Source organism: Haliotis cracherodii, unplaced genomic scaffold (genome assembly GCF_022045235.1).
Source record: "Haliotis cracherodii isolate W230 unplaced genomic scaffold, xgHalCrac1.p SCAF_5, whole genome shotgun sequence".
Classification (NCBI taxonomy): domain Eukaryota; kingdom Metazoa; phylum Mollusca; class Gastropoda; order Lepetellida; family Haliotidae; genus Haliotis; species Haliotis cracherodii.
The window spans coordinates 13,290,720-13,315,267 of NW_027266308.1; the positions used below are offsets into that span (position 1 = coordinate 13,290,720).

The following is a 24,548-nucleotide window of genomic DNA, read 5'->3' on the forward strand; positions in this document are numbered from 1 at the left end:
GCTATACATATCCACAGTGTGAAGGACATGGATAAACCTTTCTAAAACAGCTATTGTTGATTATATTACAATAGTTCGGAGCTTTCAGTCAAATTCTATTTTATCTGTTCTTTCGCTCGATATTTGTTTTGCATAATTATGTCACAATTGCAAACCATGGACTTTTTACGTTTCAAATACATGGCCATGCACATGCAGTTCGTTTAGATAAGACTATCATGTCATAACGAGTCAAGACAATTCATGTACAACACTTGAACCATTATTTCTGTTCTATCACGGCGTGTTAGTCTGATATGGGAGGAGTGAGTGAGTGAGTTGGGTTTAACGCCGCTTTTAACAGTATTCCAGTTATATCGCGGCGTGTCAGCTTAATGTGGGAGGAAAGCCCGAAGTGATGCAGGTCTCAGACGTTTACCACTTCGGTGAAACCCACCAGGACGGGTATGGTGCTGACAAACCTACAAACATGTTTTGTGCGAACCGGGATTCGAACAAACAAACAAACAAACAAACAAACATAGGTTTCTGGCGCGCAAACCAAGGGTCGCAACTAGGAAACACCCCTTGTACATGCAGCGTTAACTCTTTAAAGAAATACCCGTGCATACAGTGTTAACACTTTAAAGAAATAACTGTACATGCAGTGTTAACACTTTAAAGAAATAACTGTACATGCAGTGTTAACACTTTAAAGAAATAACTGTACATGCAGTGTTAACACTTTAAAGAAATAACTGTACATGCAGTGTTAACACTTTAAACACATTACTGTATATGCAGTGTTAACACTTTAAAGAAATAACTGTATATGCAGTGTTTACACTTTAAAGAAATAACTGTACATGCAGTGTTAACACTTTAAAGAAATAACTGTACATGCAGTGTTAACACTTTAAAGAAATAACTGTACATGCAGTGTTAACACTTTAAAGAAATAACTGTACATGCAGTGTTAACACTTTAAAGAAATAACTGTACATGCAGTGTTAACACTTTAAAGAAATAACTGTACATGCAGTGTTAACACTTTAAAGAAATAACTGTACATGCAGTGTTAACACTTTAAAGAAATAACTGTACATGCAGTGTTAACACTTTAAAGAAATAACTGTACATGCAGTGTTTACACTTTAAACACATTACTGTATATGCAGTGTTAACACTTTAAACACATTACTGTATATGCAGTGTTAACACTTTAAAGAAATAACTGTATATGCAGTGTTAACACTCTATTACAATATATGCATTGTGACAATATTAAGGAAAGAACGTTACAAACATGGTGACGGCATTAAGGACAGAACAATATGTACATTGTGACAATATTAAGGACAGAATAATATATACATTGTGACAATATTAAGCAAGGAATGTTATTAACATGGTGACAGCATTAAGGACAGAGCAATATATATATTGTTACAATATTCAAGAAAGAACGTTATATGCAATGTGCCAGCATTAAATAATGAACGTTATATACATTGTGACAGCATTAAGCAATGGACGTTATATGCATTTCGACAGCATTAAGGAAAGAACAATATATACATTGTGACAGCATTAAGGACAGCACAATGTATACATTGTGACAATATTAAAGAAAGAACGTTATATGCATTATGACAGCACTACGTAATACGACAGTAATACGGATGTGATAATATCATCAGAAACGTCCCATAGAAGGAAAATGATATGCATTGCATAACAACAATAATTAATTTTAATTATGTGTGGTATAATCAGTGTGTAGAATCAGAATCGCTCTTTTTAATGTCTTTCACCCAGAGACTAAAGATATGTATTTGCAGAAATGGTTGGAATTAATGTCCAAATCAAATAAATGTTTATATTATAGAATCATGAAAAGTAATATTGAAATTGAGGCGTACCTCTGTAAACTTGAGTTTTTAAAAAATAGTATTGCACTAGCAGGATTTAGATGTTCCTCTCACAACCTTTATATAGAGACTGGTAGATATAATCACGACTGATAGAAGAGACAGAATATGCACACTGTGTAACACAAATTAAATTGAAGATGAGTTTCACTTTCTCCTGGTATGTCAAGCTTACAAACATTTACGTGATAAATATTTGCCATCTTTCTACTCTGTACACCCGAATGTCCATAAGTTTGTAGATCTTTTAACTTCATCTAATGATGCTATGTTATGTAACCTGTCAACATATGTTTATCACGCGATGTCACATAGAAACAGAATTTTTTGTTAACAACCACGTCACCTACATGTAAATACGCATTGTACTATAGGCCTGTGGCCTTTTAAGAACTGAATAAAACTGATTGAACAACACTAAATATTTGGCTTAATATCCATTCCGACAAACAAATGCTTACCTCATATTCAACGTGAAACAAATAGTAATATATCCATGTGAAATATGACAACCTATAACAACACGTATAATAATGCATATTATGACAAAATTATGCCATTTTTTGTATATCCATCTTTATGACAACAAATAAACTGCATTCTGACAACACAAACAAATAATAACTTTACACGTTTATTATATTATGACAAGAGCATTAAATAAAGAACAGTATTTTGTTTTACTTCCGTAATAAGGAGGACACAGGAATACCTAGAGGTTTGGCAAAGTGGGGTTGCACTTACAGTGCGTGCAATGTTGAATGGCAAATAGCATGTATGTATGTATGTTGTCTGCACAGTATGTACATCATACAAATGAATGGCCATGCTTCTTAATTTAGGTATATAGCGTTTACCTATTTACCGGTGTTATTCAGTATTTCGGTCTTGTGGCCTAGAGTACAATTGAATGAACAACACATCGTTGTAGTCAAGTGACAGGACATTTACTAAATTAACAAATTAACAAAACATTCAAAGTTTTACTGCGGTCGTGACTGTTGTAACCTTGATGAAACAACTTCTGAGCAAGAGTCGTGTGGCGCTCTCTGAAATATTCGTAGAAAGAGCATGTTCAGTTGTACCTCAAAGGTTGTGAAATGTAGACACCCAAAACTGGAGCTGCTGGAATATTGCTCGACATAAAGGGAAAGTTGAAGTCATCCCTCTTGTCATACCGTCTTGTGGGGGAGCTTTTTGACACTCTGAATCTTTGAGCATGGAACTTTTAAAGAAAACAGACGAAAAGGTTTGAATTATCTCCTTTATTTCTAGTTCAGGTGGCTAAATCAGTGGAAGGGAATTGACTGTTTAACTATTATTAAACGATATCAGATCGTCGATATACCATAAGCTTAAGTTAAACTTCTTGGCCAAATTCCCTTTCATGAAACCCATTTTCATTTCTGAATTATCTACTGCAATCTTTAAAACTTATACATTATAATCAGCAAAATTAAGACTAACGAGTATAGTTTTACATAGTGTTTCGTGTCGATTCCCACGTTGAAACAATACCTTAACAAAGAAATCTGTCCGTAAATGAACTTAGTGTGAAACCAGCACACAACCAGTGGCATACAATCAACAAATGTATTACAAAATTACCTAAGTTTGCAAATCAATACAAATAACTGCACAGCACTTACAATGGCAGTAAACAATAGAGTACAATATTCAATGACAGTATATAATATGCTGGAAGTTGTCAGTATCAAATACAAAAACAGTGGTGATAGTAAAAGTCGGTTATTACAATATAGATTCACCCAGCGTCAGTAGTCAAGCTACCAAGATGGGCTTGGCAGGGAATCAGGGATGATGAGTGAGCCTCACACAAAAGGTGGTTCCGATGTGATGAAAATGCGTAAGAAGTATTGAAATCTTATGGCTGTTCATGTGTTACACCTTAAATGTTGTTAGCAAACAATTGTGCCATATCCCCGTTTAGCAATATACCGTTAGCGCCGGCTTATGGCGTCCACGGTTGTCATTTGCTTTAACAACATGTACATATTATTCAAAATTCACGAAAAGACACAGTTTGCTAACAAATAGGCTTTCCAATCAAGGTTTTACCATCGTCAGAAAGTTGATGGTAAACATTCAAAGGAATTTACAATACAGGACACGTGGCTTGTCAACATGATGCGCGATGCTATCTCATAGGGAGTTTGGGGCGGTCGGGTAGCCTAGTGGTTAAAGCGTTCGCTCGTCACGCCGAAGACCCGGGTTCGATTCCCGACATGGGTACAATGTGTGAAGCCCATTTCTGGAGTCCCCCGCCGTGATATTGCTGGAATATTGCTAAAAGCGGCGTAAAACCATACTCACTCACTCACTCACTCACTCATAGGGAGTTTCACATCTCCTTACTCTTACTATAATGGATTGGGTGGTCATGGTCGGAAAATTTATCGAATACAGGACCATTACACGATCAGGATTAAGTCTTATACTGGCATTCTGTTAGAAACATGTCGTGGTTCATTCCAAAGAAAAATACTACATTCGTTCCCAACTTGTCAGACCGCCTCCGTGGTCTAGTAGTAGAGCATCCGCCCGAACAGCGGAAAGTCCGGGGTTCGATCCCCGGCCGCGTCATACCAAAAGGCGTTAAAAGATGGGACTTGTTGTTACCCTGTCTGGCGCTCGGCATTAAGGGGCTAAAACAAGGACTGGTCGGCTCGGAGTCAGTGTACTGTATCTGAGTGGGGTATTGATGTTAAACTGCGGCATGGTATCTCAGTGAGCTCTGATAGGCATAAGTCCGGACTAGTACAAGCAGCCACACACACACACACACACACACACATGCGCGCATGGACGTCGCTAAACAAGTACAATAATTTTGGACGCGACGTTAAACCCAATTTCACCTCACCTCACCAAACTTGTCAAACTGAAGATCAAGTGCAAGCGGCGTTAAACAGCATTTACTCACGACTCGGGATTAAGCGAATTCATTCTGTCGTCCAAACTGTAAGATAAGACCTAGGTCAAGACATAAAGTGGTATAAATACGCTTGAATTTCTCTTATCATTCACCTCCTGTGGTCTCCTGAAAAAGCCGCCATGTTGCTGGTTGTCTCTCTGACCCTGCTTGTGACCGTTACTCTGGCGCAACTGCCACACCCTTGCCGTAAGTTCAGTAGGGGTACATACCTGGTACGAAACGCCTTAATCTAGCTTAAATGATTACCCTATTTGCACAATGTCTCAGTTTAACACTTGGCACTAATTTCACCCGAGCAGGTGAGCACATGATAATTTTTAATTTCTAAATTATCAACATTAAGATATTTTCTGTAATTTTTCTCAAATAAAGCCTGAGAAATTAATTTGATGTACCTTTTTGCTTATGAACCCAGAAAATCGGTAAACAAGAATAATCTTGTCTTATAATTGTTTCATAGAGTTTGAGCGTCCGACGTCAAACTTGGCTGAAATAATAATTGCACTGATGTTGTTTTCACCCCAGGAAGCCCTGAACAGTTCGAAGGCCGTCTTTCTTCAGTGAGTTATGTCAATTCATTTTCATATGTTTAAATACATATTCGTTGTAATCCAAAACGCGCTAATCATTCGTATTGACACACCGATTTAAAGTTAAATTCAAACATCCATCGAAGATTTATAAATGCATTACGCCCAGTGTCTCGATAGTAAGGGATTTCTTTAACGTTAGGCAAACGGAAACAAGTTAACAATGTATTTCTGATGCTTCCAAGCCTCGGTTTATCTATGGCTTTGGCATATACCAACAAGATGGAAATCAGAAGTTACGCTATTTACAAACATGACCATGAAAATATCTCAATCGAATGATGTCGACCTATGAATTACGTTTATCTCCTTGCAAGTAAATGTGTATCACTCAAGCAGTTTTTACATTCCAGTTTGATCCGGACAAGAGATTTTTCTCTAAAGCCCGTTTCGCCTATGACGACAGACAGAGAAGGTTCCGTGAGTTCGAGGAGGTTCAAGTGGGCCGGGACGTCGACTACTTCGACAAACTCTACCTTTACAACGAGGTGAGCTACGCACGCACCATCTATACACCAGTTTTCAAAACAAAAACACTCTCTCGTTCGCGATAGCGACGGAAATAAATTACCATGACCCGATCGTTGAGCGAAACAAGGGATCCACCGTTCGCTGTTCGAATCCTAGATTACTCTTGGTTATGATTTTATTAAAGTAGCAGACATCCACGACCCGTATCCCCGAGTCTTTTTCTAACATTAAGGGGAGGTGGGGTGGCCCAGTGGTTAAAGCGTATGCTCGTCACACCGAAGACCCGGGTTCGATTCCCCACACGGGTACAATGTGTGAAGCCAATTTGCCAGTGTCCCCCGCCCGAAATTGCTGGAATATTGCTAAAGCGGCGTAAAACCATACTCATTCACTCTAACATTAAATTGGCACATTGTATATGAGTTCATCGACCTTTCATCACGTTCTACATTCTCCCACAGGGCAAAGAGTACAGAGTTAATATCCGTACCCGCACGTGCAATGTGACCGGGCTGACACGCCCCTGGATTCCATTCGGCGTCCCCGCAGATGCCAGGTTCAGGGGAACTGCTGACATCGGTGCTGCTGGCGTTCCCGATGAACACGTCATCGTCAACCTCTTTGACGGCAAAATTAATAACAGTGAGTTACCATTTTTACGCTATTACTATTGCTGTACAGGTACTATTGCCATCTTAATGAACCATATATACTCGGAGGAAATATAAACGCAACCATTACTTCAAGCTTTATTAATTAACACCTTAAATACAACGAATGCAGAGTTATACCATAACGACTAGTGTCAGAAGTGTAATATCGAAATCTATAGGAAATACATATACACACTCCCGAGAAGATCCGGGGTAGAATTGGTCTTCAGCAACCCATTCTTGTCGTAAAAGGCGACTAACGGGATCAGACGGTCAGGCTCGCTGACTTATTTGATGCATGTCATCGTATCCCAATTGCGAAGATCGATGCTCATGAAGTCAGTCACTGGATTGTCTCGTTTATTTACTGACCGCCGTCATATGGCTTGAATATTGCTGAGTGCACACACAGTCAGAGGCAAGAAAACGGGAGTGAAGACAACTGATTACTAGGATGACTGGTGTATGATTTTTTCAGATCCCTACTTCATGACGGTCAGCGGAACTGACTGTATCCCTATCCAATCAGGATTTTACAGCAGCGACACTGGGGGTATCATCACAGAGTGAGTATTCCACGTTAATGCAAGTAACAAACCTATTTCACAATCGTACCAAAAAACTGCTGAAAACAAAATCCATTGTACGATTCCCACTATATCACAAGCATGTGTTTATGAATCCCCATCCAAGAGTGGGGCTACCTTGTGTTTGCGAAAATGTGATCGTATCCTGCCTCGCCAATGGCACCTGTCACAAACACATGCAAAGGCAAGGCAAGTGTCCACCTGAACTAAAACGGAATTGCATCAGACATCTGACAATCATATTTGGTTATAAAGTGATATCGAATGCGATTCTTATCCTCGGAGGTGATATTGAACGTTTTCTAAATAGAGAACTTCGGATATAACAAACACGACTATAATCAACAAGGTAGTATCTAACACTTCTATTCTTGTGAAATAACTGTTATCTTCTGTAGATATAACGAGGGCGGTTATAAGGAGAGGTAATTAATACTACTACACTTGGGGCTAACTTTGGATACACGAAATCAAATCCTTGGGGTGATACTCTTGTACTCTTGTGAATAACGATAACGTCAAGAGACGTTAACGTAAGAGAATAATCAGTCTCGATTATCTGTCGAAACAGAATCAATTGGGCGTAAGGCAAAAACCATATGAATGGATCACTGAACATCAGTGATTGCACCATTTGTTCCTCAGGGGCGGTATGTAAAGTGAGTGAGTGAGTTGGGTTTAACGCCGCTTGTAACAGTATTCCAGTTATATCACGGCACGTCAGCTTTATGTGGGAGGAAATCCCGAAGTGATGCAGGTCTCAGACGTTTACTACTTCGGTGAAACCCACGAGCACGGGTATGGTGCTGACAAACCTAGAAACATAATCGGGGCGAACCGGGATTCGAACCCACAATCATAGGTTTCTGACGTGCCCAAGGGACGCAACTCTGCACAGCGATTCGCGGCGCAAGAGACGACTGGACCGCCCGTGTCCCCCCGGTATATAAAGTAACTATTAAACAATAAATATAGTGAATAGTTAACTTCAGATGTACCGAACTGACGCATATCCCTCAGACTTATATTTGGGTTAACGGTACATACCATTTAACCTGAGTACAGTGATGTAGAGATGTGTAAGGATACCATAGCTTTAACTGAGTAGGGTATGTTCCTATGATATAATTGTTTCTCTTTCAGTTTCTACGATATCTCCCTCGGTATTTCTGACCCAGATGCTTTCATACCACCCAGTGAATGCTCCTCCTAAACATCGGGACTACATGTTTGTAACCATTCAGTGTATTTTGTACAATAAAACATTATTGTGATATAATCAGAAACTTCGAGTGATTATTGATTCAGCTCAATATTGACGCACGACCAATTGAAGTGTAACACACGGATGGGAGTTTGAAGGGAATTACAGGTCATTCATCAGAAACAGATCACATATATTCCCACTTTACTTGATTAATGCTCAGTCATGTGTTTGTTTCAAGTTTTATATAACAGGGCGAGTGAAAATGTAATCGGCATTGATTTTGGCCGAATAGCGACTCACGCAATAGAAGCGCGATAGTCTGGGAGATGCATTACATGGTAAAGCCTCTGCGGGCTTCTAGGGAAAGAGACTTTCCATGTGCCTATGCTTGTCGTAAGGCCCGACTCAAAGGGGCCAGAATGATGGTCAGTTTGGTGGACTGAAGGTCATTGTGCCCCAATAGCCTGAGTCGGTGCTCATACTTTCAATCACTGGTTGGTCCGGTTCAGTAAATTTACAGGATGGCACATAACAAGTGAGTGAGTGAGTATGGTTTTACGCCTCTTTTAGCAATATTCCAGCAATATCACGGCGGGGCACACCGGAAATGGGCTTCACACATTGTACCCATGTCGGGAATCGAACCCGGGTCTTCGGCATGACGAGCGAACGCTTTAACCACCAGGCTACCCGACCGCCCCGGCACATAACAAATATTGCCGACTGTGACGTTAAACAACAAACAAACAAAAGAAACTTGTGAGTCAAACATGTATCCTGAGTCAAGTTGAAATGCATGTGAATATTACCAAACATTCTAGACAACATTCACTCACTATTTAATCCAGGAGAAAATTAAAAAGTCTGTCGTCAAAGTTTGGAAGATAAGAGCGAGGTCAGCACATGCAGTGGTATAAATGCGCCTGAAATAAACTTATCTTCCACATCCCGCGTTCTCTTGAATAAGTCGTCATGTTGCTGGTTGTCTCGCTGGCTGCCCTGTGCGTCGTCACCCTGGCGCAACTGCCACACCCTTGCAGTGAGTAGTAGTACAGGCTGCAATAATCCCTTGATCTGTATTAACATCTCGGTAATCCTTGTGATGGTTTTAGCGTCAAGGAAGAGACACCTGAGAAAGTCTACGTTATAAAAGAGGATTAAAATTCCGGCTAATTTGGCCACTCCCAGGATATGTGAATACAGTCTCTCAAAATCCACTTTGTCTGTGGGGTAGTTCAAATGTTTATCAGTCTAGCAGTTAATGAGGATGCTTTTAATTCCAAAGTTATCAACTTTGTTTTAACATAGTTTCTGTAATTTAACTCAAATCAACCCTGACATTATTTTATTTAACATTTTGCATAGTAACGTAGACAATTATTAAACTATAGTAACCATGTCTATTAGTATTTCATGAACCTTTGGGCGTTCTAAGTCTACGTTGCCAGAATTCAATTGATTTTGATGTTTCTTCAGGAAGCCCTGAAGAGTTTGAGGGCCGGTTTGTAACAGTGAGTGATGCCAATTCATTTTCATAAATTCTATAGAATCCAAAACGCGCTTTATATTAAGGGATTTCTCTGATGTTTGGTTTTTGGAAACCAGTGAACGATTTCGTTTCTGATGTGTCCATTGCCTCAGTTTATCTATCCATTTAGAAAATACAAACAGGATGGAAATCAGAAGTTACGAGATTCATAAACATAAGCATAACATATATATTATCGAATGATGTCCACCTATGTATAACGTCATACTAGTTGTATCACCTTGCAGGTGCATTTCTTTCATTCCAGTTCGACCCAGACAAGAGATTTTTCTCCTCCGCCCGTTTCGCCTATGACGACAGACAGAGAAGGTTCCGTGAATACGAAGAGGTTCAAGTGGGCCGTGACGTCGACTTCTTCGACAAACTCTACCTTTACAACGAGGTGAGCTGCAATGTCCCAACGTATGTACAAACTACTGTTATAAAATAAACATCCTCTCAATCACGACATGGGCGCGAAAGATTCGCGTCCCGGTCGCGATCATAGACACTTCTTTTGACTAGAGGGGCGCGAAAGAAATTCTCCATGCTAGCGATCACGGAGCGGAATAACGGATCCTTGAGTTCAGGATATACTACCAAAACAAACATCATCTCCGTCGCGACCAGGGCGCGAATCTTTCGCACCGCGGTCGCGATCATGGACATTTCTTTTGACAAGAGGGACGCTAACGAAAGTCCTCATGATCGCGATCGCGGATCAAAACGAGGGAGTCGCGGGTCGCTGTTCCAATCCTAGATTCGTCCCGAGTGTCATCTTTAATCACACCCGTGTTCATGGGTTTCACTAAAATACCAGACATTCAGTGTACCGTGTCCCTTATTGGCCTTACTGGGCTTTCGAAAAGCTGGCATCATTCTTAGCGATTCATAAATACAAACATAAATATATCAGTGATATAGTCGGAATCGAACAATCGATTCTGCTTTTGGCAGATATTTCTTATGAATATGGAAAGGGTTTTGTCGCCTTTATTGTCACACGTCTCGCCCTCAGTTGGCATGTCAGATATGAGTTAACTACTGCACAGGGCACAGCGTGATACCCATCCCACCCACCTTGTATCACTTTCTATATTCTCGCACAGGGCACGGCGTGATACCCATCCCACCCATCTTGTATCACTTTCTATATTCTCGCACAGGGCACAGCGTGATACCCATCCCACCCATCTTGTATCACTTTCTATATTCTCGCACAGGGCACAGCGTGATACCCATCCCACCCATCTTGTATCACTTTCTATATTCTCGCACAGGGCACGGCGTGATACCCATCCCACCCATCTTGTATCACTTTCTATATTCTCGCACAGGGCACAGCGTGATACCCATCCCACCCATCTTGTATCACTTTCTATATTCTCGCACAGGGCACAGCGTGATACCCATCCCACCCATCTTGTATCACTTTCTATATTCTCGCACAGGGCACAGCGTGATACCCATCCCACCCACCTTGTATCACTTTCTATACTCTCGCACAGGGCACAGCGTGATACCCATCCCACCCATCTTGTATCACTTTCTATATTCTCGCACAGGGCACAGCGTGATACCCATCCCACCCATCTTGTATCACTTTCTATATTCTCGCACAGGGCACAGCGTGATACCCATCCCACCCATCTTGTATCACTTTCTATATTCTCGCACAGGGCACAGCGTGATACCCATCCCACCCATCTTGTATCACTTTCTATATTCTCGCACAGGGCACGGCGTGATACCCATCCCACCCATCTTGTATCACTTTCTATATTCTCGCACAGGGCACAGCGTGATACCCATCCCACCCATCTTGTATCACTTTCTATATTCTCGCACAGGGCACAGCGTGATACCCATCCCACCCAACTTGTATCACTTTCTATATTCTCGCACAGGGCACAGCGTGATACCCATCCCACCCATCTTGTATCACTTTCTATATTCTCGCACAGGGCACAGCGTGATACCCATCCCACCCAACTTGTATCACTTTCTATATTCTCGCACAGGGCAAGGAGTACAGAGTTAACGTCCGTACTCGGGTCTGCAATGAGACTGGTCTGACCCGCCCCTGGATTCCTATTGGCGTCCCTCCAGACGCTATCTTCAACGGGACTGCTGACATCGGCGCTTCTGGCGTTCCAGATGAACATGTCATCGTCAACGTCTTCAACGGTCGTGACGAGAATAACAGTGAGTTCCTAATTTGTTTGTTGTTTTACGCGCATTCAGTCATACTCCAGCCATTCCACGATGGACTTCTATGACCATGAGTAACCACGTAATAACTATTGTTGTACAACGAATATTCCCATCTGAATGAATCAAATATACATTCAGAGGACTAAAGAACGCAACAAGAACTTCAGGCCAAGTTGTACTAATTTACACCTTAAAGAATATAGGTGAACACAACATTTAGGAACGTGATGCATCATGCTCCAGTGCAACCGAGTGTCACCGACGTCAATGATGCCTTCATCACAGATGGAGTCACCTTCACTCAATGACGGTGGGTCCACATCGGACTTTGATTCATGTCTGCATGACCTGCAAAGGCGTTGACCTTGGCATTGACCCACAAAGGCGTTGACCTTGGCATTGACCCACAAAGGCGTTGACCTTGGCATTGACCTGCAAAGGCGCTTTACGACACAAGCTTGGAATCGATTGCATAAGATCAGCAGAAGGATGATTCGAAATTGACGTAACGTTAATTGACGTGTGACCCTTGACGTAACGTTCAAACACCCTGCTTATGGTGTTTGCTTCTGGGCACCGCGTGTTGCAATGGTCAACTTGAATGCTAAGGCTACTTGCGTTGTCCACTGACGGCATTCAACATACCGATCGCCTGGTCCGTTATCTCGTTGTTGTTTTTTTCTGGCAAGCCACCAAAGATGTGTCCACCGACATCCATTGGATGCTCGTGGAAAACCTTACAGTCATGTACATGTTTTTAAATGGTTTGTTTTTCGAATAATGATGTGACCCAGTTTTGAAAATCATCGGATCAGATTATCGACCGACTTTACATCCATACCCTCTGCGATTTTGTCAATACAAAAACTAACATTGCGGGTTGTTTTGCCTCGAAGTATGCCAGTGTCAATGCATTCCAGTTCTTTTGATTGAAACATCATAACAGACAAATCTTTCTTTATTATATTTCATTTCATACCCTTTCAGGCGCAAGGATAATTAATACAATTCTAAATATGATAATAATGATGATGGATTTCCAGATCCTTACTTCATGATGACGAGCGCAACTGACTGCATCCCTGTCCAAGGAGGATTTTTCAGTAACGAGACTGGGGGTGTCCTCAGAGAGTGAGTGTTCTACGCTAGAAATATCGACGACAGTTTGCTGTAATGAATGAAACACGTATCCTCAGTGGTGTCATTCAACTTAACCAGTTTTATTGATAGCAAACTCCGAATGCAACAAACGCGTATGAAGATATTTGTCTGCTATTTAAAATTAACATTCTTGTGATATTGGATATTACAAAAACGATGCTTCTCCTCAAATGCGGTATCTAAATAACTATTGTTGTGAAGCTATTCGGCATGTCCCGTAATAACACCAGCTGGTCCCGAATGGTACCGAATGGGTGTATGTCTCTCGGGCTTATATCCAGGGTTGACGGAACACATTGTCCACCTGCAGCATCTTTGCAACTGAGAACAGGGATGTAAAGATGTACCATAATATCATTATAGTTATCAATAATGTTCCCATGATAAACACAATGTCGCCTTTGTTTCAGTTTTTTCGATATCTCCCTCGGTATTTCTGATCCTGAAGCTTTCATACCGCCCAGAGAATGCTCCACCTAAACATCGGGACTACATGTATGTCATGATTCAGTGTATTTTGTACAATAAAACATTATTGTGATATAATCAGGAACTTCGAGTGATTATGTATTTAGCACAAAACTGATGCATGACCAGTTGAAGTGTAACAAACGGATGGGCGTTTTAAGGGTAACCTTTTCTGTTTGCTACTGATTAAGTCGGTTTATTATAAAAGTACGTTTTCCATTCGCGGCATTTTGATGCGATATACAATTGTTATCTTGTCAGATCAGTGTTAAAGCATTTCTGCCTCAGTAAGCCAATGTTCCATTGATGCTGCAGCTTGCAAGAAATGTATCTTCAATACAAAACATTGTCTTTCTTGTCGTCAATCATTGTAATAGATGAAGATATAGTCACCGGCAACATCTAAGTCAGTTTGGTGACGTCAGCTGGATAGGCTGATTACGATGTAGTAGTTAGTGGTCAGTATTCTAAAAGGGTGCAACACAAGTTTCTTATATGACCCTGGAAATATGGTCATTCAGTGTTGTACATGTCAGTATTTATTAATAAGGGGTTTATTTATACGACCATCGGAATAGTTGGGATTCCTTACAGCGCGTCTGTTGTGTGATACAATTAAAGTGAGTGAGTGAGTTGAGTTTAACGCTGCTTTTAACATTATTCCAGTCATGTCTCAAGTATATATCCTGTGAAACCCACGAGCACAGGTATGGTGCTGACAAACCTAGAAACATAATCGGGGCGAACCGGGATTCGAACCCACAGTCATAGGGTCTGGCGTGCTCAAGGGACGCAACTCTGCACATCGAATCGCGGCGCCTTAGACGACTGGGCCAGCCGTGCCCCCGATACAATTAAAGAGAATAGTGGGATCCTGAATACTGAAAAGACGAAATGTATTCCCAGGGCATTCAGTTTTGTACGTGCTCAGTACCATATATCCCCGTGTTTGCCTTGTCTGTGCATGTGTTTGTGACGGGTGCCACCGGTAGGGCAGGATATGCTCACCTTTTCGCGAACGCCTGGTATCATCACTATTAGATAGGAATTCATAAACAAATGCTCATGGTATAGTCGGAATCGTACAATCGACTCTGTTTTTGATTTCTTATGAATATGGAAAGGGGTTTGTCGCTTTTATTTACACGACCACAAATGCAGCTGGGATTCCGGAGAAGACTAGGTCCCCAGTACTTCGGGCTTGACTAGAAGTGGTAGTGCGGATCGGTAACTTAGTTGATTGCCTCGATGGTTCGGATCGTTGATCATGCACTCAACCATTTGGCCAGGTGTCATTATTTATACTACTCAAAGAAGTTAGGGACCACCGATTCTTTCATATTACTACAGTTAGTCTGTCGAGCCCTGAAATACATTTTAATAGTATACGACTTATATATGTTCCGGTTGACCGATTGTTAAACTGCGCTGTCGGCGCTTCGAGAACCCAGGTTCGATTTTTTATATAGTACAACGTGTAAAACGATTCCTGCTGTTTATGACAAGTTTTCAAAGCCTTAAATATTTATAGAATTTTATCTCATCGAAATGAGGACGGTAAGAAAGTGCGGAGGTCACTGCAAGTGGTGTGTACATTGAAGGTCAACCCCTCGAAAAATCTATGGAATCCTAGAAGGGACATTGTCACGTTGTCGCAATGTCGCCCTGACAAAAACAAACAGAAAGTTTCACAACTCGACAATGTCCCTTACAGGATTTCATAATAATCACAGGAGAAGTGCATCTAAAATACGTTATTTCTGTAAAACCTGGCGTCTCCTGAGCAAGCCGTCATGTTGCTGGTTGTCTCGCTGGCTGCCCTTTGTGTCGTCACCCTGGCGCAACTGCCACACCCTTGCAGTGAGTAGTAGTACAGGCTGCAATAATCCCTTGATCTTTATTAACATCTCGGTAATCCTTGTGATGGTTTTAGCGTCAAGGATGTGACACCTGAGAAAGTCTACGTTATAAAAAGAGGATTAAAATTCCGGCTAATTTGGCCACTCCCAGGATATGTGAATACAGTCTCTCAAAATCCACTTTGTCTGTGGGGTAGTTCAAATGTTTATCAGTCTGGCAGTTAATGAGGATGCTTTTAATTCCAAAGTTATCAACTTTGTTTTAACATAGTTTCTGTAATTTAACTCAAATCAACCCTGACATTATTTTATTTAACATTTTGCATTGTAACGTAGACAATTATTAAACAATAGTAACCATGTCTATTAGTATTTCATGAACCTTTGGGCGTTCTAAGTCTACGTTGCCAGAATTCAATTGATTTTGATGTTTCTTCAGGAAGCCCTGAAGAGTTTGAGGGCTGGTTTGTAACAGTGAGTGATGCCAATTCATTTTCATAAATTCTATAGAATCCAAAAACGCGCTTTATATTAAGGGATTTCCCTGATGTTTGGTTTTTGGAAACCAGTGAACGATTTCGTTTCTGATGTGTCCATTGCCTCAGTTTATCTATACATTTAGAAAATACAAACAGGATGGAAATCAGAAGTTACGAGATTCATAAACATAAGCATAACATATATATTATCGAATGATGTCCACCTATGTATAACGTCATATTAGTTGTATCACCTTGCAGGTGCATTTTTTTCATTCCAGTTCGACCCAGACAAGAGATTTTTCTCTAAAGCCCGTTTCGCCTATGACGACAGACAGAGAAGGTTCCGTGAATACGAAGAGGTTCAAGTGGGCCGTGACGTCGACTTCTTCGACAAACTCTACCTTTACAACGAGGTGAGCTGCAATGTCCCAACGTATGTACAAACTACTGTTATAAAATAAACATCCTCTCAATCACGACATGGTCGCGATCATAGACACTTCTTTTGACTAGAGGGGCGCGAAAGAAATTCTCCATGCTAGCGATCACGGAGCGGAATAACGGATCCTTGAGTTCAGGATATACTACCAAAACAAACATCATCTCCGTCGCGACCAGGGCGCGAATCTGTCGCACCGCGGTCGCGATCATGGACATTTCTTTTGACAAGAGGGACGCTAACGAAAGTCCTCATGATCGCGATCGCGGATCAAAACGAGAGAGTCGCGGGTCGCTGTTCCAATCCTAGAATCGTCCCGAGTGTCATCTTTTATCACACCCGTGTTCATGGGTTTCACTAAAATACCAGACATCCAGTGTACCGTGTCCCTTATTGGCCTTACTCGGCTTTCGAAAAGCTAGCATCATTCTTAGCGATTCATAAATACAAACATAAATATATCAGTGATATAGTCGGAATCGAACAATCGATTCTGCTTTTGGCAGATATTTTTTATGAATATGGAAAAGGTTTTGTCGCCTTTTTTGTCACACGTCTCGCCCTCAGTTGGCATGTCAGATATGAGTTAACTACTGCACAGGGCACAGCGTGATACCCATCCCACCCACCTTGTATCACTTTCTATATTCTCGCACAGGGCACAGCTTGATACCCATCCCACCCATCTTGTATCACTTTCTATACTCTCGCACAGGGCACAACGTGATACCCATCCCACCCAACTTGTATCACTTTCTATATTCTCGCACAGGGCAAGGAGTACAGAGTTAACGTCCGTACTCGGGTCTGCAATGAGACTGGTCTGACCCGCCCCTGGATTCCTATTGGCGTCCCCCCAGACGCTATCTTCAACGGGACTGCTGACATCGGCGCTTCTGGCGTTCCAGATGAACATGTCATCGTCAACGTCTTCAACGGTCGTGACGAGAAAAACAGTGAGTTCAGTCATACTCCAGCCATTCCACGATGGACTTCTATGACCATGAGTAACCACGTAATAACTATTGTTGTACAACGAATATTCCCATCTGAATGAATCAAATATATAGGTGAACACAACTTTTAGGAACGTGATGCATCATGCTCCAGTGCAACTGAGTGTCACCGACGACAATGATGCCTTCATCACAGATGGAGTCACCTTCACTCAATGACAGTGTGTCCACGGTGTGTTGATGTATGTCTGCATGACCTGCAAAGGCGTTGACCTTGGCATTGACCCACAAAGGCGTTGACCTTGGCATTGACCTGAAAAGGCGCTTTACGACACAAGCCTGGAATCGATTGCATAAGATCAGCAGACGGATGATTCGAAATTGACGTAACGTTAATTGACGTGTGACCCTTGACGTAACGTTCAAACACGCTGCTTATGGTGTTTGTTTCTGGGCACCGCGCGTTGCAATGGTCAACTTGAATGCTAAGGCTACTTGCGTTGTCAACTGACGGCATTCAACATACCGATCGCCTGGTCCGTTATCTCGTTGTTGATTTTCTGGCAAGCCACCAAAGATGTGTCCACCGGCATCCACTGGATGCTCGTGCAAAACCCTACAGTCATGTACATGTTTTTAAATGGTTTGTTTTTCGAATAATGATGTGATCCGGTTTTGAAAATCATCGGATCAGATTATCGACCGACTTTACATCCATACCCTCTGCGATTTTGTCAATACAAAAACTAACATTGCGGGTTGTTTTGCCTCGAGGTATGTCAGTGTCAATGCATTCCAATTCTTTCGATTGAAACGTCATAACAGACAAATCTTTCTTTATTATATTTCATTTTATACCCTTTCAGGCGCAAGGATAATTAATACAATTCTAAATATGATAATAATGATGATGGATTTCCAGATCCTTACTTCATGATGACGAGCGCAACTGACTGCATCCCTGTCCAAGGAGGATTTTTCAGTGACGAGACTGGGGGTGTCCTCAGAGAGTGAGTGTTCTACGCTAGAAATATCGACGACAGTTTGCTGTAATGAATGAGACACGTATCCTCAGTGGTGTCATTCAACTTAACCAGTTTTATTGATAGCAAACTCCGAATGCAACAAACGCGTATGAAGATATTTGCCTGCTATTTAAAATTAACATTCTTGTGATATTGGATATAACAAAAACGATGCTACTCCTCAAGTGCGGTATCTAAATAACTATTGTTGTGAAGCTATTCGGCTTGTCCCGGAATAACACGAGTTGGTCCCGAATGGTACCGAATGGGTGCATGTCACTCGGGCTTATATTCAGGGTTAGCGGTACACATTGTCCACCTGCAGCATCTTTGCCACTGAGAACAGGGATGGAAAGATGTACCATAATATCATTATAGTTATCAATAATGTTCCCATGATAAACAAAATATCGCCTCTGTTTCAGTTTTTTCGATATCTCCCTCGGTATTTCTGATCCGGAAGCTTTCATACCACCCAGAGAATGCTCCACCTAAACATCAGGACTACATGTTTGTCATGATTCAGTGTATTTTGTACAATAAAACATTATTGTGATATAATCAGAAACTTCCAGTGATTATGTATTTAGCACAAAATGGATGCATGACCAGTTGAAGTGTAACAAACGGATGGGCGTTTTAAGGGTAACCTTTTCTGTTTGCTACTGATTAAGTCGGTTTATTATAAAAGACATTTTCCATTCGCGGCATTTTGATGCGATATGCAATTGTTATCTTGTCAGATCAGTGTTAAAGCATTTCTGCCTCAGTAAGCCAATGTTCCATTGATGCTGCAGCTTGCAAGAAATGTATGTTCAATACAAAACATTGACTTTCTTCTCGTCAATCATTGTAATAGATGAAGATATAGTCACCGGCAACATCTAAGTCAGTTTGGTGACGTCAGGTGGATAGTCTGATTTAGAACTGACGGATATAACGAACTACTTTTTTGGTCCCGATAATTAGCTGTATAAAGCTGTATATATGCTTATAACGAACTACGGTTATAACGAACTAAAATCAGTAGTCCCTTTGAGTTCGTTATAACCGTACTTTACTGTAGTAGTTAGCGGTCAGTATTGTAAAAGGGTGCAACACAAGTTTCGTATATGACCCTGACGTACCTGTTTCTTTTGGAAATATGGTCATTCAGTGTTGTACCTGTCAGTATTTATTAATAAGGGGTTTATTTATACGACCATCGGAATAGTTGGGATTCCTTACAGCGCGTCTGTTGTGTGATACAATTAAAGTGAGTGAGTTGAGTTTAACGCTGCTTTTAACATTATTCCAGTCATATCTCAAGTATATATCCTGTGAAACCCACGAGCACAGGTATGGTGCTGACAAACCTAGAAACATAATCGGTGCGAACCGGGATTCGAACCCACAGTCATAGGGTCTGGCGTGCTCAAGGGACGCAACTCTGCAAATCGAATCGCGGCGCCTTAGATGACTGGGCCGCCCGTGCCCCCGATACAATAAAAGAGAATAGTGGGATCCTGAATACTGAAAAGACGAAATGTTTTCCCAGGGCATTCAGTTTTGTACGTGCTCAGTACCATATATCCCCGTGTTTGCCTTGCCTGTGCATGTGTTTGTGACGGGTGCCACCGGTAGGGCAGGATATGCTCACCTTTTCGCGAACACCTGGTATCATCACTATTAGATAGGAATTCATAAACAAATGCTCATGGTATAGTCGGAATCGTACAATCGACTCTGTTTTTGATTTCTTATGAATATGGAAAGGGGTTTGTCGCTTTAATTTACACGACCACAAATGCAGCTGGGATTCCGGAGAAGACTAGGTCCCCAGTACTTCAGGCTTGACTAGAAGTGGTAGTGAGGATCGGTAACTTAGTTGATTGCCTCGATGGTTCGGATCGTTGATCATGCACTCAACCATTTGCCCAGGTGTCATTATTTATACTACTCAAAGAAGTTAGGGACCACCGATTCTTTCATATTACTACAGTTAGTCTGTCGAGCCCTGAAATACATTTTAATAGTATACGACTTATATAAGTTCCGGTTGACCGATTGTTAAACTGCGCTGTCGGCGCTTCGAGAACCCAGGTTCGATTTTTTATATAGTACAACGTGTAAAACGATTCCTGCTGTTTATGACAAGTTTTCAAAGCCTTAAATATTTATAGAATTTTATCTCATCGAAATGAGGACGGTAAGAAAGTGCGGAGGTCACTGCAAGTGGTGTGTACATTGAAGGTCAACCCCTCGAAAAATCTATGGAATCCTAGAAGGGACATTGTCACGTTGTCGCAATGTCGCCCTGACAAAAACAAACAGAAAGTTTCACAACTCGACAATGTCCCTTACAGGATTTCATAATAATCACAGGAGAAGTGCATCTAAAATACGTTATTTCTGTAAAACCTGGCGTCTCCTGAGCAAGCCGTCATGTTGCTGGTCGTCTCGCTGGCTTTTCTCTGGGTAGCCTCCCTGGCGCAATTGCCACACCCTTGCAGTGAGTAGTTGCTTAAACCTCATGTCTTGTAGCATCACTCATATGTATACAGTTGGCAAATTATTCAACTTTAGTTTTATCTCCCAATATTGCATGTTTATGCCTTGCGTAATAAAGTAATATATGAATATGAACCACAAGCTCGAGTCATCCGGTCCAAGACTCACAGGCCCGTGAAGATCCGGGGGTAGAATAGGTCTTCAGCAACCCATGCTTGCACTAAAAGGCGACTATTCTTGTCGTAAGAGGCGACTAACGGGATCGGGTGGTCAGGCTCGCTGACTTGGTTGATGCATGTCATCGATCCCAATTGCGTGGATCGATGCTCATGATGTCAATCACTGGACTGTCTGGTCCAGACTCGATTATTTACAGACCGCCGTCATATAGCTGGAATATTGCTGAGTGCGGCGTTAAACAACAAACAAACACAAAGACTCAACAACGAGTACTATTTATATGCCAACATCTCCAAAGAATCACAGTCAGTCCCCACCTGAAATTGATATATCCTTATGAAGAGCAGAGTAGAATGTTACGGTGATCGTAACGTTACAATGTTTTGGGAAAAGTGGTCTTAGACATTTCAACACCTCTCAACCAAGGATTGTTTAGCTTGACACTTAGTCGCTGTTCTTGATCCTTCTACAGGAAGTCCTGAGCAGATTGAAGGCCAGTCTTCTATCGTAAGTGTCCAAATGCTCATGTTCACATCTCATATTATTTAACAATCAATACAAAACAAACAAAAACTATACGTTAATGGATGCTTACATATGTTTACGGTCATCCAACGGCCATTCCATAAACGGCTTGGTGTAGCAAAACCACGCGAAGTAAAATGTTTACTCAAATACATTGTTTGTTTTGGAAGATACTTTCAGTTAAATCGATGTAACTGTCTGGTGTATTCCTTGTCATTGTATGTACTCCGCTTATCTCGAACAACGGATAACTCGATAGTCAGTTTATTTTGACAGCATACTGATGTCGCAGATAGCAACATGTGTACTTGTCGTATATACTTTAGAATGAGCAAATTGTCCCACCAACAAGTAGCATATATGATACACAACGCTAAATAACTGTATTATTATGTTATTATATTTTCTAGGGGAGGGCTGAGGGCCTGTTTTTGTCAATTGGAAATATCATTTTTTTTAATTTTTGGAAAACTGCAATACTTCTCGGGGATGTATACACTGATATGAATTATCGATCTCGTTTTTTCCAGTTCGACCCAGACCAGAAAGTCGTCATCACCAGCCGGTTTGCGTATGACGACACACAGAGGAGGTTCTGGGAGATGCAAAGGAGTCAGATCGGCCGGGATATCAAAGTTTATGAATTACTATTCCTGGACAATGAGGTAGGAAATACGTAATTCCTTGTATATTCCCCAGGAAGAATCGAAATTGAATCCACACCTGTTCATTGAAAATGCCATGCGCTTTGAACATATCTCTGTTGTGAGTGATGGAGTGAGTGAGTGAGAGAGTGGGTGGGTGGGTGAGTGAGTGAGTGAGTGAGTGAGTGAGTGGATGGGTGGGTGGATGGGTGGGTGGGTGGGTGAGTGAGTGAGTGCAGTGTAATTCAGTTACATCAGGGTGTGTCAGTTCATTTCCCACCTTTGTTAATAGACAAAAGTTCATTATCGGTGTGAATCTGTGTTTCGAATACTTCCACGGCAAACATGAAAACCACTCCTACCTAACTCACGCAGGATTGCCACATAGACCAAAACCTAAACGATATCCAAGCATATGCATGTTTTCCCAGGACAAGCATTACAAGCTCAACCTCCTAACCCGCGAGTGCAATGTGACTGCCAATCCCCGCCCCTGGCGCCCCTACTCTGTCCCCCCAGACGCCAGATTCAGGGGAACCGCTGATATCGGCGCCGCTGGCGTTCCTGACGAACACGTTATCGTCAACCTCTTCGACGGTCGTGACGAGGATAACAGTGAGTTCCTACTGGAAGTAGATAGTTTTTTAATCTGTCTGTTGTTTTATGCCGCATCCAGTCATACTCCAGCCATACTGCGGTGGACTACATACATCGAGGTAAACCAGTGGGTGATATTATGAACAACGCCCTGTGCCTTTGGGGCAAGATGACACGCAAACAAACATATTGCCGAGCCAGACCACCAATTTCTGACGCTTATTAAGACAAGGAATAGAGTGCTGAGACCAAATTCTACCAGGAATCCAAAACCTGGGAACTTCATTCACTGAAATGTTCCAATCTTTAACGCACAAATATAGTAAGTGAGTGAGTTGTGTTTAACGCCGCGTTTAACAGAGTCCAGTTATATCACGGCGTGTCAGCTTAAAGTGGGAGGAAAGCTCGAAGTGATGCAGGTCTCAGATGTTTACCACTTCGGTGAAACCCACGAGCACGGGTATGGTGCTGACAAACCTAGAAACATAATCGGGGCGAACCGGGATTCGAACCCACAATCATAGGTTTCTGGCGTACCCATAGGGACGCAACTCTGCGCCTTAGACGACTGGGCCACCCGTGCCACCCGCACAAATATAACAACTGAACAATAAAAAAAAATGCAGCAACGCTTTGAATCGTTGGCAGCATGGTGAATACCCTCCCCCAATTTAAATTTAGATTTTCTGGCATTTTCCGACACGATGCAAGGACCTTACACCTAACCCGTGTAGGTTAGCAAACTGTTCTTGTCGATGGAGTTAGGTAATTGGATCAAGTGGTCAGGCTCGGAGATTTGGTTGATTGTATGTCATTGTCACCCAATTGCGTGGATCGATGATCATTATGTCAATCAGTGGATTGTCTGGTCCACTCTTGATTATTTACAGGCTGGAATATTGCCGAGCGCTGCGTTAAACAACAAAACAAAAGCCTTACGCGTCCGTCTTTCTGTTTGATGATTGAATAACATTTGTAACATGGAATATGTAATTATTTTTACCATTGTTCCGGATCTGAAACATAACTATTAATGTACGAGTACCAGTTGCCATGGGTTGCACATCTTCTGAGTGAGTCGGTGGATGAGTGGGTAGATGGTGGAGCAAACGAACGAACGAACGAACGAACGAACGAAAGAACGAACGAATACTACATGACAATGACCGGAACTGACTGTCTTCCCATCCAGACAGGTTTCTTCAGCAACGAGACGGGGGCTGTTGTCAGATAGTGAGTGTCCCACTTGAAACTATCTACAGCTGTCAAACTTAGGAAACATCACGGTTTCTTTATATGTGTCCTGGCCCCGTTTATCAAAGCGATCTAAGCGCTACGATGACCGTATACCTATGTTAGAGTATGGTACTTACGATCACCTTAGTGCTAAGATCGCTTTGAGGAACGGGGCCCTGATTGGCGTCATGCATAGCTTAAAGGACCTGTGAAGATCCGGGGTAGAATAGGTCTTCAGCAACCCATGCTTGCCATAAAAGGAGAATATGCTTGTCGTAAGAGGCATAGCTTAAAGACATTCATTTTTATCTGAGCACAAATGGATACATCATTTTAGCAGGAACATCAGGGCTGAGGGTTCCATCTGATC

At 41.7% G+C, this 24,548-nt stretch overlaps 4 protein-coding genes across 4 annotated transcripts; all 4 read left to right on the forward strand.

Annotated features, from left to right (window-relative positions):
- Nucleotides 1–4,944: 4,944 nt before the first annotated feature.
- LOC139443036 (mammalian ependymin-related protein 1-like) lies at nt 4,945–8,453 on the forward strand. Its single transcript, XM_071223959.1, has 6 exons — nt 4,945–5,052; nt 5,392–5,426; nt 5,810–5,944; nt 6,389–6,569; nt 7,059–7,146; nt 8,311–8,453. The coding sequence occupies exons 1-6, from the start codon at nt 4,986–4,988 to the stop codon at nt 8,378–8,380; spliced, it is 576 nt and encodes a 191-aa protein (XP_071080060.1). The 5' UTR covers nt 4,945–4,985; the 3' UTR covers nt 8,381–8,453.
- An 846-nt stretch (nt 8,454–9,299) lies between these two features.
- Nucleotides 9,300–13,823, forward strand: LOC139444058 (mammalian ependymin-related protein 1-like). The gene is made up of 6 exons (XM_071224960.1): nt 9,300–9,413; nt 9,851–9,885; nt 10,171–10,305; nt 11,924–12,107; nt 13,160–13,247; nt 13,688–13,823. The coding sequence occupies exons 1-6, from the start codon at nt 9,347–9,349 to the stop codon at nt 13,755–13,757; spliced, it is 579 nt and encodes a 192-aa protein (XP_071081061.1). The 5' UTR covers nt 9,300–9,346; the 3' UTR covers nt 13,758–13,823.
- A 1,708-nt stretch (nt 13,824–15,531) lies between these two features.
- Nucleotides 15,532–19,074, forward strand: LOC139444056 (mammalian ependymin-related protein 1-like). The gene is made up of 6 exons (XM_071224959.1): nt 15,532–15,605; nt 16,044–16,078; nt 16,365–16,499; nt 17,298–17,481; nt 18,404–18,491; nt 18,932–19,074. Exons 1-6 carry the CDS (start codon nt 15,539–15,541, stop codon nt 18,999–19,001), a joined length of 579 nt encoding a protein of 192 aa, XP_071081060.1. The 5' UTR covers nt 15,532–15,538; the 3' UTR covers nt 19,002–19,074.
- Nucleotides 19,075–20,871: 1,797 nt separating this feature from the next.
- LOC139443536 (uncharacterized) lies at nt 20,872–23,085 on the forward strand. The gene is made up of 4 exons (XM_071224520.1): nt 20,872–20,997; nt 21,649–21,683; nt 22,232–22,366; nt 22,777–23,085. The coding sequence occupies exons 1-4, from the start codon at nt 20,931–20,933 to the stop codon at nt 23,083–23,085; spliced, it is 546 nt and encodes a 181-aa protein (XP_071080621.1). The 5' UTR covers nt 20,872–20,930.
- The last annotated feature ends 1,463 nt before the right edge of the window (nt 23,086–24,548 follow it).